This window comes from Pseudorca crassidens, chromosome 11 (genome assembly GCF_039906515.1).
Source record: "Pseudorca crassidens isolate mPseCra1 chromosome 11, mPseCra1.hap1, whole genome shotgun sequence".
Lineage (NCBI taxonomy): Eukaryota > Metazoa > Chordata > Mammalia > Artiodactyla > Delphinidae > Pseudorca > Pseudorca crassidens.
The window spans coordinates 94,527,435-94,541,801 of record NC_090306.1 but is presented as its reverse complement, the minus strand read 5'-3'; the positions used below and the strand labels follow the sequence as shown (position 1 = coordinate 94,541,801).

The 14,367-nt window shown below is 40.2% G+C and overlaps 1 protein-coding gene across 22 annotated transcripts in view; it reads left to right on the top strand.

Annotated features, from left to right (window-relative positions):
• Window positions 1–14,367, top strand: part of RBFOX2 (RNA binding fox-1 homolog 2) — a 261,970-nt gene that overhangs the window by 69,656 nt on the left and 177,947 nt on the right. For all 22 annotated transcript variants that reach the window (XR_010932590.1, XM_067697909.1, XM_067697907.1 and 19 more), the window contains exon 2: window positions 7,807–7,857. Coding sequence is in view for 21 of the 22 variants with exons in the window: in XM_067697909.1 (XP_067554010.1) it covers window positions 7,807–7,857 (51 nt within the window). In the remaining variant the exon portion in view is untranslated. The remainder of the gene's footprint in view (window positions 1–7,806; window positions 7,858–14,367) is intronic.

The window sequence follows — 14,367 nt, the reverse complement described above, 5'->3', positions numbered from 1 at the left end:
AACAGTAACTTGGGCTGCAAAACAAGGTAATGAAATACCCTGGGAATTTGCTTTTGCTTTTTATTTTTTTTTTATTTGATTTTTTTTTCCCCCTAGCCATTATGGTCTAAATCAGTCTTTCCCTCCATTGCTAAATGTAAGGTAATGTGAAATTAATTTTCAGTTGGGAGTAAGTCAGTGAAAAATTTGGGCTTGTACCATTGCCCAAGCTTTGTTTGTTAGAGGACATCTTCATTCTTACTTTCCTTTGCTTCCTTTTACTTTCCTCTCCCCAAATTGCATGGTGGCAAGAATTTATTTTGTTCCATTCTCAGTATTTTTCTTCCGCTTCCATTTTGTGAAATGGGTTTGATTTTGTTAGACACAAAAGAAAAACAATAGGGTGGGTTAAATTTTTTTTTCTAATTGCTTGGTGTAACTTCCTTGTGCATTTCCAGTTTTCTGCACCTGCTCCTAAACAACCCTCATCATTGATGGAAGCCAATAAGAAATACTTTTGTAATAAATCTCTGGACGCTGAACACATGACCTGTTAAGTAGGTGAAACCAAGGGAGACGGCAGAGGCTCCTAGGCTCCCTAGGCTCCTCAGTTAGTGTTTTATTGATATTGCTTAGGATTTATAGCTAGTATGTTATTTTTTTAAATTAATTAATTTTATTTTTGGCTGTGTTGGGTCTTCGTTGCTGCACGCGGCCTTTCTCTCGTTGCAGTGAGTGGGAACTACTCTTTGTTGCGGTGCGCGGTGCTCAGGCTTCTCATTGCAGTGGCTTCTCATGTTGTGGAGCGTGGGCTCTAGGCGCACGGGCTTCAGTAGTTGCCGCACGCGGGCTCAGTAGTTGTGGCTCGCGGGCTCTAGAGCGCAGGCTCAGTCGTTGTGGCTCATGGGCTTAGTTGCTCCGTGGCATGTGGCATCTTCCCGGACCAGGGATCGAACCTGTGTCCCCTGCAATGGCAGGCGGATTCTTAACCACTGTGCTGCCAGGGAAGTCCTGCTAGTATGTTATATCACTGCTATATTTCTGTACCGAAAGCAGGGCTTTTTTGATTTTCAGTGTTGTTAAGTCCTCTTAGTACCTCTCTTTTAACTGTATTTTTTAAATGCTTAAGGAAGCAGTTCTTTTCTATTGTACCTCCCAGGTGCAGTATTCTGGGTAATTTTCATTTGGAATGGGCAAATATATCGGCCCATTATGTATATCTAAATAATCATTTAGAAATGATGTTGATGATTTTCAGAATGCATTTAGAAAAGTGGCTTTAAAATCCATTGTGTCTTTTCAGCATGCATCAATCCATCACAGTGTGGAGGTCTTGTCCTCCAATAAGAGGTTAGAGGCTGTTAGCCACTCAACTCTCCCCCGCACCCCCAAATCCCATACACACTTTTCCAAAAGATCTTCTGGAGTCCCGTCGTTCTTCTTATAGATGTTAGTTATGATATCAATCACATTATTTTATAATTATTACGACTCACAGCTCCTCAAGGGCAGGGATACCAGCACTGCACTTGTCATAGAGCAGTTGTTCAATCCACTTTTACTGAATGAATGAAGATTCTTCTGCGTAAATGGATTTTTCAAACATAGGTGCAATGGGAGCTTCTAAGCAGCTAGTGAAGAATACAAATGTCAGGTAATATTTTTCTTCACTTCCTTCAGTGTCCGTTGTATGTGCACGATCCATCACAGTTGCTGTATTTTCTAGTTACTTAAGGATCCTTCTGTTACTCTTTCACACATTCACTTACCAGAAGCTTCTAAACAGGTTTCATTGCTATCTCTGTAGTAAAATTCTTATGGTTGGTATTTTATTTCTTATATATTATTTTTATTTTTGAGCAGCTTCTGTGCCTTGGCAGTCAGTTTCTAAGTCTTTCAGTCTTACTAGGTCAATAACTCTTGCTTATAGCAGCATAGCTGCCTTTCCTCTTTGGAGTTTAACACATCTGATTTCTGTCCCATCTGTTCCATTAGCTTGCCTTGTAATTCCATGTCTGCTTTAAATTTCAATTATTTATGTATAACTGAATCACTTTGCTGTACACCTGAAACTAATACAACATTGTTAATCAACTATACTCCAATATGAAATAAAAATTTAAAAAAATAATAACCTTCAGTTATTATTTCTACACTGATTAAAAACTCAGATCTGCATGTTTTTAGACAATCATAGTAATCTCTACCAGGACCAGTACTGGTTTGAACTAGTTGTCATGAAGTAGCAGAAGTACTGGGTATAGAGTTAAAAGACCTAAGTCTGAAGGCAGCTCAGCCACTATCATTAGCTATTTGGCCTTGAGCAAATCATTTAATCTTTCTGAAATTCAGCTTTGTCATCTGTAAAATGAGGGTTATAAAACCTATTTTCTGCATCTAAATAAGAGTATGTGAAGGTGTTTTTTACATTATAAAACACTGGTAGTAGTGACTTCTTTGGTTCTTTTTTATGCTCTAAGTAATACATGAATTTTACATTTTGTAAATTCAAATAATTCAGATAAAGCATGCCCTCTCGACCTTCCACAGATCTTATTCTTCTCTCTAGAGGGAACCACTGTTAGAAGTTTGTTGTATATCCCTCTAGATCTTCTCTGTGCATTTATTTACTTTTCTATATGCATGTAGAAATACCTCTTTTTGTATTGTGACTTAAAGGGATAGCACACCGACTGTTCTGCTGTCATTTAATATGACTTGAGATAGTTCACTGAGATTTTACCTTTTAAAACACTTGCAGTTTAACAGAGGATGTTGAATAGTCAACAATATCAACAGTAGTTGATAACACTATTTCCCTATTATTGAGGTGCTTTTTAGTTTTTCAGTGTTGCAAACAGCACTGCATTGAAAAATCTTTGCACATGCTTCTTTGAGCATAAGTTCAGGTGATTCTCTAGAGTAGATAAAGAGATCAGAGATATGAAATTACAAGAAGGTATGAGTATTTAATATTTTAATAATTATTGTCAAATTGCTTTCCAAAAGAGTAGTCCCAATATGCTTATTTCCTACTATTAGATGTGAAGATATCTATTGACTCTTCTTCCTGCCAATTTGTCATATTTTCATTTTCATTTTTGTCAGTCTATGGGTGGAAAGTGATACCTCAACTCTAAAAGAATGTTCACAGGCAGCAGTGGTTTGTGAGTATAACTGGAATCAATTTAAATATCTATTAACAGGAAAACAAGAGGGGTTTAAATAAATTGTGACATAGTCATAAAATAGAATATTAAGCAGTAGTCAAAATTAGTGAATACAGTGACATGCATAAGTGGAGATAAATCTCATAAAATGAGAAAAAAGGAAATTGCTATACAATAGGATTCATTTCTATAAAATTCAAAAACACGCAAAGTTCATGCATTTTGAAGGGACAGATATATACGTGGTAAAATTAAAAACGAAAGCAAACCTTTGTCGTTAAGTATAGTCCACTTTGAGAGAGGCGGCTCGTGTCTGAGTGCTGGAGAGTTCTAGGTAGCCTCGGGTGAGCGATGGGGAAGAAAGGAGGACTACTTTGCTGAGCAGGTGGAGGGGGAAGTCCGTTTCCTCTGGCACATCTCTGTGTACCTGTTATATCTGTCTTTGCTGTTGAAATTTTTGACAATACTTGCTTGTAGGAATGTACTTTTTTTTTTTCCTTAAAAAAAGTTTTCTGCATTGTTGAACTCAAGAATATAGTCTATACATGGGATAGTCTCTGGGAGTGACAAATCTTTGTTAGTGATGCTTTTGTGTTTTTTTTTTTTTTTTTTGCGGTACGCGGGCCTCTCACCGTTGTGGCCTCTCCCGTTGCGGAGCAACAGGCTCCGGACGCGCAGGCTCAGCGGCCATGGCTCACGGGCACAGCTGCTCCGCGGCATGTGGGATCTTCCCGGACCGGGGCACGAACCCGTGTCCCCTGCATCGGCAGGTGGACTCTCAACCACTGCGCCACCAGGGAAGCCCCTTTTGGGTGTTTTTGATGACTTTCTTCATCCTATAATTCCTTCCTCAGACAATCTTGAAATTTACTGTAAAGGAATAATATGGAATGGTTATTAGAGAATTTGATAAAGCGGGAGGAACAGGGGCTTTGGAGTCCAACAGACCTGGGTTGAAAGTTTGACTTTTCCACCTTTTATCTGTGCTTTATTATCTCCTTCTCCTTGCCACTTTCTCTTACTCCTCCCCTCCATCCTGAAACCACGCGTGATTGGTTGCTCAGTATCTAGTGGTTATTACCACGTTTATCATCATCATTGTTAAAATCTGTAGAGAGTGGTATTGAAGTAAATGTATAGACTCCAGAACAAACAAGGCACTTGGGGATTTTGGAAGGAGCCCTGTTCTTTTTGTTATGGTCTAAGCTGCATGTGTCTCCCCTGTAAAAATTTGTATGAAAATAGCCAGCCAACATTGCCTATTATTATTTTTAAATAACGGGTTTATTGACCTATAATTCATAGACCATAAATCTCACCCTTTTCAAGTGTTTTTAGTGTTTTGTGGTTTTAAGCAAAATCATAGAGTTGTGAGTCCATCATCACTATTAACAGAACATTTTCATCACCAAAAGTAAAACCCAGTTCCCACTGGCAGTCGCTCCCTTTAGTCCCTGGAACTACTAATAGACTTTCTTTCTCCATGGATTTGCCCCTTCTGAATATCTCATATAAATGGAATCATATAATTTGTGGCCTATTGTCTCTGGCTTTTTTCACTTAGCATGATGTTTTTAAAATTCATCTTTGTTGTATCAGCACTTCATTCCTTTTATTGCCAAATAATATTCAGTTATAGATATATAGTCCTTTGCTTATCCACTTATCAGTTGATGGACATTTGGATTATTTCACCTTTTTGGCTATTATGAAATAATTCTGCTATGAGCATTTGTGTACAAGGCTTTGTGTGGATGTATGTTTTCAGTTTTCTTGGTTATACCTAGTGTGGAATTGCTGGGTCACATGGTAACTCTTTTTTAACATTTTGAGGGACTTCCAAGCTATTTCCAAAGTGCCTGCACCATTTTATAGTCCCAACAGCAATGTGTGAGATTCCAGTCTCTCCACATTGTTGTTATACTTGTTATTGTCTGACTTTTTGATTATAGCCGTCCTAGTGGGTGTGAAGTGTCATCTCATTTGCATCTCATTTGATTTGCATTTGCATCTTCCTAATGACCAACAGTGTTGAGTATCTTTTTATGTGTTTATTGGCCATTTATATATCCTGTTGGGGGAACTTCCTGTTCGCACCTTTTGCCCACTTAAAAATTGGGGTTGCTTTCTAAGAGTTCTTTTATATTCTGACTACAAGCCCCTTATTGGACAAAGGATTTGCAAATATTTTCTCCTATTCTGTTGTCTTCTCACTTAGTTGATGGTGTCTTTTCCTCCCCAGCTTTATTGAGACATAATTGGCATTAACATGGTATAAGTTTAATGTGTACAACTTGTTGGTTTGATACATTTATATGTTGCAAAGTGATTACCACCATAGCTGTAACTAACACCTGCATCATGTCACATAATTACCATTTATTTTTTGTGGTGAGAACATTTACAATCTACTCTCTTAGCAACTTTCAAGTGTATCATTCAGTATTGTTAACTATAATCACTCTGTGTACATTAGATCCCCAGAATTGATGGTGTCCTCTGAAGCACAGAAGTTTTAAATTTTGATGAAGTCCACTTATCTATTTTTCGTCATTTGTGTCTTTGTAGTCATATTGAAGAAACCGTTGCCTAACCAAAGGTCATGAAGGTTTAATCCTTTGTTTTCTTCTAAGAGTTTTATGATTTTAGGTCTGTGATCTATCTTGAGTTAATTTTGTATATGGTGTAAGATAGAGTTCCAACTTTATTCTTTGACATGGGATATCCAGTTGTCCCAGCACCATTTGTTGAAAAGGCTATTCTTTCTAACATTGCTTTTCTTGGCACCCTTTTTAAAACTCAGTTGATTGTAACTGCAAGGGTTTATTTCTGGACTCTCAGTTGTACTTCATTGGTCTGTACATCTGTTCTTAGGCAGTATTATACTGTCTTGATTACTGTAGCTTTGTAATGTGAGTCCTTCAACTTTGTTCTTTCTCGGGATCATTTTGGCATCTATAATTTTTAAAGGCAGTTATCTTTGGTGTACTCTCTTTAGGGAGACTTAACTTATAAATGTCCAAAACAGAGATTTAGGAAAAAAAAGGAGAACTTGGGTTGTCTGTGACTGAGTCAGCAACTGAATGCCTAATAATTTCTGGTTATTGAACCTCATTTATTTATTTACACATTCTTCTGAATGTCCACCATGTGTTAGACACTGTGCTAGGTTGTGGGGAAACCATGATGAACAAGACATGGGGTCTGTGCAGGGAGCTTAAGTTGACACCTGGCTTTCATGTTTTTGAAAGGAGTATGGACTTTCGATGATCAACAAAGATATGGATGTAATGAAAGCAGATGTACCGTCAGGTGGCAGGTTTACTCTTGTCATAAACAAAGATCCTATCAAGGAAAATTCTTCTTAACTTACTCTTTTGCTAGTAGGAATGGAATAAGAGGATGCATATCTTTCAGATAGCTGTGTTGAGCACCTTGGAAAAGCTATGAAAGCACTATGTTCTCATTTACACCTTTGTGTGCATATGTATCTCCTCCCATTTAAAAGTTCCCTTGAAGGCGAGGGGCTTGTTTTACTGACTTACTCTGTCAGTCATCTAAACTACTTTGAAAATATTAGGTATTCAATATATGTTGACTGAATAATTGAATGAGTCAAGTAAGCCATAAGTGAGTGCTCATATTGTATGACATTGTATTAAATTAGGGTTTGTGTAGCTTTTATTTGCTATCATTCTTGCCCTCAAGGATCTTTTTTTTTTTTTTTTTTTTTTTGCGGTACACGGGCCTCTCACTGTTGTGGCCTCTCCCGTTGCAGAGCACAGGCTCCGGACGCGCAGGCTCAGCAGCCATAGCTCACGGGCCCAGCCGCTCCGCGGCATGTGGGATCCTCCTGGACCGGGGCACGAACCCGTGTCCCCTGCATTGGCAGGCGGACCCCCAACCTCTGCACCACCAGGGAAGCCCCAGGGATCTTGATTTAATGGTTAATGTGAGGATGAGACACTCAGTATGAAACACCTTTACAAAAAGAAGATATATTAAATTATAAATAATATGAAAAGTAAATTGTACAAATAACCCAGTAAATTTTAACTTACTACACATATTAGGAGTCACCTGAGTTCATAAGATGATGTAGGATGGTAGAGGAAGTCCGGAACAGAGGTAGACTTTCATCTAGGTTTAAAAGAACTGAAGGAAAGCAGATTGATAGAGGGGAGGGACTAAAACTTCTCCAGGTCAAGAGACAGTTCTCAGTAGGGGTGGTACTGTCTCCTTCCTAACAAGGGGACTTTTGGAAATGTGTGGAAGTTTTTGGTTGTCCTAGTGTTCAGGACACTGAAAGCCTACTGACTTTTAGAAGTTAAGGGCCGGGCATACTAGAGTTCCACGGTGTGAAGTTAGGAATTGATCTGTCCCAAATCCCAGTAGCGCTCTGTTTGAGATACACGGAGAAGGAAACAGATTTAGCTGTACAAGGAGGAACATGGTGCTTATGAATAGTGCTCCTAAGCAAATACTGTTTCTTATTTGTTTTTTTGGTATCATGCGTGCTAAACTGAGAGATGTATATGGTTAGGTAGAACACCTTAGGAACTGGTGGAGGAATTTATGTCTGATCATTCTGGATGATTTTGATGATTCGCAACACTTTCTTTTGTCTTACGATTTTCTTCTCTTTCCTTTGTCTTAGAACGAGCCTCTGACCCCAGGTTATCATGGATTCCCAGCACGGGACAGCCAGGTTGGTATAAGCTGTTTATAACTCAGATAATGTGTGTGTGTGTGTGTGTGTGTGTGTGTGTGTGTTTTATCTAAGGATGCTATGATAGAGAGCATTTCCTGAAATTATTTATTTTGGAGAGTGATATGGTTAATTTCAGCAATGGATTTACATTTAGAGATATAATAAAATATATTTCTTAACCCTAAAAATATTATAATCACATTATTGAAATTGTGGATATTATGGGGGAAAGTCACTCAGGTACAGTCGTAATTGCTTTTGTTTTTTCTTCTCCAGGCTGTATGATAATTTTTTAACCTGGTTTTCTTGATGTCTCATAATTCTAAATGTTGGACTTGTCTCTTTATTCCCAGCCACTTAGCCCCTGCCTGCACAGATTTTTTGGGTCCCTGCAATAATCTGCAATAAGAAAATTCCATCCTCCTCCCTGGGGGAATTCAGCCTTATGGTTTTAATCAGGGAAGACTTTCTTGAGAGAGGGAAGTTTCTGCTGCCTTTCTTTGTTAGATAGGGAGGATGATTGGAAAAAGCCCAGGCTTTATTGTGGGTTAGAGCAAAACTGTTTCCTGCCAGGACACCCTCGGTATGGTTTAGATGAGTGTGTAAAATGCTTTCCCTATCCTTTTGCCATTTGGAGCAGGTGAGGCTGACAGAGAGTTAGGGTAGAACAGGCTTGGCTGCCTCAAAGAAATGGTGTGGCTTAAGACACCTAACCTCTTTGCTATTTGGGGATGTTGATCTTCTTCAGGAGATTTAAAATGGTAGCTCCTAGAAACATCTCTCAATTTCTAGCCATCATTTATATCTTTGAATGTCTATCCACCATTCCTTATAGGGTTGTCCAAAAAAAGCCACCATTATTAGGCTTGTCCAAGGGATATGTCATCAGAGTGCTAAACCAAAGGGTTGACATAGCTCCCCTTTCCAGAACTTAATTAAATCTCATCAAAACCCCGAAGCTGATCTTAAAAAACCAGGATGGCCCCATAATCAATAGTCACCTATTTGAGGGCCTTCCAGATTGAGAGTATTTGCCCAGTTCTGGTATTTTTGGTGTTGGCATCAGACTAGTCCCAGGTAGGGTATGGAGAAAAGGGGGGAGAGAAAATGCTGCTCATCTCTGTGTTCATCTCCCAGTGGGATCATCATTGTCGGAATTGAAGATTGTCCTATGGAAGCTCTTGGTGAAAGATACGGTCTTTTACCCCAAACCTAAAGAGAATATAGAGGGTCTTTATTTTATTTCTTTCTGCTTTGGATCTGCCCTAGATAGAGCTTCTGTAAGCTGTGAAGTTTATGTCCTTTGATAGTATTTCTATATCCTGGCCATATATCAGAAAAAATACTGTTGCCTGGAGATCTAGCCCCCAACAATTCTGATTGAGTGAGTCTAAGATTGGGCTTAGCCATTCAGATATTTAGAATTCCTATAGGTGATTTGTGTAGCCAAGGTCAAAAACTACAATCCTATGGGCTGCTTTAAAACAAGTGCTATTTTCTCTTTCATCGTGTACTTTCTACCTAGGACCCTTAAAACGTAAGGGACCATGGTCAGTCTCTGGATCTAGTTTTGTATATACTCATGCAGACATTTACTTATCAAATGTTGCTGATTTTGGATACAGGCTTATTTTAGATATAGGAAGGTAAAACTAATCAAAGTTAAGTATGGGAATAGACTTAATGAGTTTAAAAGAATCTGAAAAAGTACTGTATAATGCTGTGTCCTTCCTCTGGGGATTACAGATCAATAAGGAATTAAGCAAAAGGAATTAAGAGGAATTTGTTAAAGCATAAAAAAGTAGTCTCTGCTTGGAACTACTTTGTTTTTCCTTTCTTTTGCAGCCAGACCCACTTCTGTAGCCTGCACATTACTCATACTGTCTCTGCTGTAGGCCTATGCAGACCCTTTTGCTGTGCTTTATAGCCGCCTAATTTACATAGAGGCACATTCTGATGGTGACGGTTTATTTTAGTTTATTTTCTTGGGCTTTATTTTGTTTTTCTGTCTGGATCTTTGAATTAGAGACCTTAGCATAGTGCAAACAGGCGAATATTGAATAGCTGCTTGTTGCATTTGATGAATACAGAATCCAAATGAGTCCTGCTAATTAATGTGCCTGACCTTGTGAACTCTCACTTCATGCTCTGAGGTTTGGGAGGCATTTATCAGTGTGAAACACTGGTCACTGAGCAGCCCGAGTTGGGCAGAAACTGAACTTGTGATCTTTACATCTTCGCAGAGTGGTTTGGCTCGGCAAATCCAGGAACCAGAGACTGGGGTGAAGGAGAATTTGGAGTGTGTGAATCTTTATTTGCTTTTCCTTATTCTTTTATGTTTCTTTTCTAAATAGATAGGAACCATACGCAGACAGGATTTCTATTAGCATCTAATAGTGATTTTAAAAGAGATAAAAATGATAATCTTTTGAGCACTGCAGAGAGCTTTCATCAAATATTTTCTCTTCTCATCCTCACCACCACCTCTTGAATGGGTAAGGCAAGTATTTCCTTGGGAAGGATAAGGAAACAGGCACACAGAGATTAAAGTGACTTATCCAAGGTAACAATACAGGTTAGCAGCTGAATAAGCATTGAAATTTGTCCTCTATTTGTTGAGGGTCCTCTATACTGGGGATTCTTGACTCACAAAGGGAAAATGGGGTCATGTGCAGTATGCCTGCTCACTCACTTTACTTATTTATCATTTGGTGGCTTCATAGATCCCTTGACATTGAACTTATGAATCTAGGAGTCCATGACCCTGGTTAAAAATTGTAACAACAAAGTTCCTTAGCACTAAGTGGGCCAGTATTTCACTGTTACGGTGGCCCTTTCCACCCTGTTACATACACCCCTGGTAACACATTTGAATTAAAAACCTGTGAAGGGGGCTTCCCTGGTGGCGCAGTGGTTAAGAATCCGCCTGCCAATGCAGGGGACATGGGTTCAAGCCCTGGTCCAGGAAGATCTCACATGCCGCGGAGCAATTAAGCCCATGCGCCACAACTACTGAGCCTGCGAGCCACAACTACTGAGCCCACATACCACAACTACTGAAGCCCACACACCTAGAGCCTGTGCTCTACAACAAGAGAAGCCACCGCAATGAGAAGCCTGCGCACCGCGATGAAGAGTAGCCCCTGCTTGCCGCAACTAGAAGAAAGCCCATGCGCAGCAACGAAGACCCAACACAGCCAAAAATAAATCAATAAAATAAAGGAAATAAAAGATTAAAAAAAAAGACCTGCGAAGGAAAGGAGGGGGAAAAGAAACCACCTGTCACCTTGTAGAGGCTTTCCTTTTTTATGCAAGGTCACCTCAGCCTTCTTTCCTAGTTAACAGGCTTTATGGGATGGCAATCCATTGCTTTTATAAAACACTCCAAGCCCGTCACTGTGCTTGCTAATGTGGTCTCTCCGTGCAAGTGGAGGAGACAGACATTGTTCCAGATTAGCAGAAGTGCACACCAGCTCAGAAAGGCTGCATGCTTTACTAAGGCCATGCAGGATTTTAGGTTGATGACACAACGTAGTGGTTTAGATTCCTAGCTGACCATCTCTTTGTGATCTGTGTGTGTGTACACATGCTTATGATAGAGTTCCCAAGTGTAGATTAAGGTTGGAATAGTTTGTGGTTTGTAACGTTCTCTAACTGAGAGAATGTTTGTGTGCATTAGCTCCAGAGCTTTTCTTTGGGAGGGACCTGGGAGCAGCAGTCTGCTTAGAAGGGGCCTTCGTTCTGCACAGCAAACTTACTGTCTCTGCTCATATTGTTCGTTGACTTGGAATGGCTTTCAGGGGGCTCTGGACAGTACAGGGGAGTCCTAAGGCTCGCCTCTTGTCTGTCACCTCTTGGTGCCACAACTTGTGTCTGCTGTAATTAAGGTGACTGTGTAGTTTATCATTCAAGTTGGGGCACTTTTGAGAGAGAAAAGGGATGCTGATCTGGAAGCAGTCCCAGGCAAACCTTGATGAATGGGATGTATGGTCATCCTAGCTATGATTAAAGAAATACAGTGAGTGTTCCCTTAACTGGAGTGATCAGGTTTGGGACTATGGCACGGTGCATTTCCCACACTTGACCTGTGGACATGAAGCGTTGCCATTCACATTGGAGATGAGAGCACAGACTCTTGGTTGGGTTCAGGTGTTGCATCAGCTATGGAACCAGGAATGTTAGTAAATTATGAAAACTAATGTTGGTGAGGAATTTTGCAGTTTACAGTGTATGCTTCCATGTATCAGTATTGATCTTCACAATAGCTCTGCTAGAAAGGTCAGGCTTTATTATCCCTATTTGGTAGCTAAGAAAACCAAACCAGAGGCTTTTAAATGAATTTCCCCATGTCACAGAGTTAGTGGCACAGTGAGACTTGAGTCCTGGATTCTCAGCCTCCGTGTCTTGTATTTCCGTCTTGTGTTCTTCTGTCAGTGTTCTCTCCTCGTTGAATGGGGATGTTCTCTTCCTCGTGTGGCAAGATAAGATACTATGGAATCTTTGGAGAATGTAACAGCTTGGAAAGTCTTCACATGAACTGGAGGCCCCTTGAATAACTTATTTCTATCAAGTTTCCTTCCTATTTTGTTTGTTAAAGTAGCTTGTGGTCTACAGTTTATCTTTTTGTATTTTATTCACTTATTTTGCTTGCCAGCAGCACTGTGGACTATGATTGTGATTTGCTCTTTAGATTGGAGAACACTGCTTTCCTGGGAGTGTCACGAAAAACAGGCCCATGAGGAGTGAAATAAACCTTCCTTTTATAATTTTGCATCTTTAATGTGAAGAAGATTAATGTCACAGTATTAGACTCTGATTTTTTAAATGCTAGTCAGTGGCTCCTTAAAAAGTTTTTTCCTTCGCTTTTCTAAAAGTATGTTGAAAACTATTATATACACATGCTCAAGTGATTCCCCCAGAATGGAAATATCAGAGGAGATGTTTAAGTTGACAGATGTGACTTGGATAATTAGGGATTTAAATTTGGAGTAGCAGCCTTACTTCTAATTTAGAGTATAGATTTTAAATGACCTAAGAGATTTTTTCCCCCGAAGTATTTTCTTTCTTCTTGAGAATTTTTAATTTCCCTTTTTCTAACGAGTTATCTTTGTTATCCCTGGAATGGACTTTATTTTATTTATTTATTTTTTTGCGGTACGCGGGCCTCTCACTGTTGTGGCCTCTCCCGTTGCGGAGCACAGGCTCCGGACGCGCAGGCCCAGCGGCCACGACTCACGGGCCTAGCCGCTCCACGGCATGTGGGATCTTCCCGGACCGGGGCACGAACCCGTGTCCCCTGCATCGGCAGGCGGACTCTCAACCACTGAGCCACCAGGGAAGCCCTGGACTTTATTTTCTGTCCAGTTTTTTGCAAATGTACTTTCAGGGCTTTTACTTATTCTGATTGGGATCCATGGGCAATAGCAAATGCATTTTCTGTCATACTCATTTGGTTTGGTGGCAAAGAAATGATGGCTACTTTTCTTTCCTTGGGGAGATTTCAAATGGAGGACATAGTGAGGGTGTTCAAGTTCTAGCTCAGTGATTTCAAGCTTAAAAAAAAAGGTGGCGGGCTTCCCTGGTGGCACAGTGGTTGAGGGTCCGCCTGCCGATGCAGGGGACACGGGTTCGTGCCCCGGTCCGGGAAGATCCCACATGCCGCGGAGTGGCTGGGCCCGTGAGCCATGGCCATTGAGCCTGCGCGTCCGGAGCCTGTGCTCCGCAACGGGAGAGGCCACAACAGTGAGAGGCCCACGTACTGAAAAAAAAAAAAAGGTGGCAACCTCTAGTGAGTAATACCTTTTGAATTATGACCCAGTACACACACACACACACACACACACACACACACACACACACACACACAAATACTTACCCTTACTACGTTCTCAGCGCTGTGATATTTTCCATTCTCTTCCATTCCACTAAAAAAAAAAAAAACTGTTGATTATGACCAACAGTTGATTGACCAAAATTGATTTTCTGAACCCACTAATGGATTGCAGACTGTAGTTTTGAAAAACAAAATTCTAATAGTTGTCGTCCTTAAAAATGCCACCTTAAAGAAAACCCATACATAACCTTTAGTCGTCACTTCACCATTCCCCTGACGCCAGCCCTGAGCAACCTCTAATCTACTGTCCAGCTCTGTGGATTTGCCTATTCTGGACATTTCATAAAAACAGAATCATACAATATCTGGTCTTTTGTGACTGGCTTTTTTCACTTGGCATAATGTTTTCAAGGTTCATCCCTGCTGTAGTGTGTGTCAGTACTTTATTTCTTTTTTTGGTGGACCATAGCCCATTGTATGGATTTAGGAGTATTTCTATGTGCGCTTACTGTCTACCTCTGTAATTCATCTCCTCCCCCGTCTTACCACCAGCTTCAGCCTCACGGGGTGTTCTTTCCATTTTGAACTCCTTGAGCTTGATCTCAGCTTCAGGTCCGTGGAATTGCTGTCTTCTCTACCTTAGATCTGCAGTGCTCTTGACCCAGATATTCACC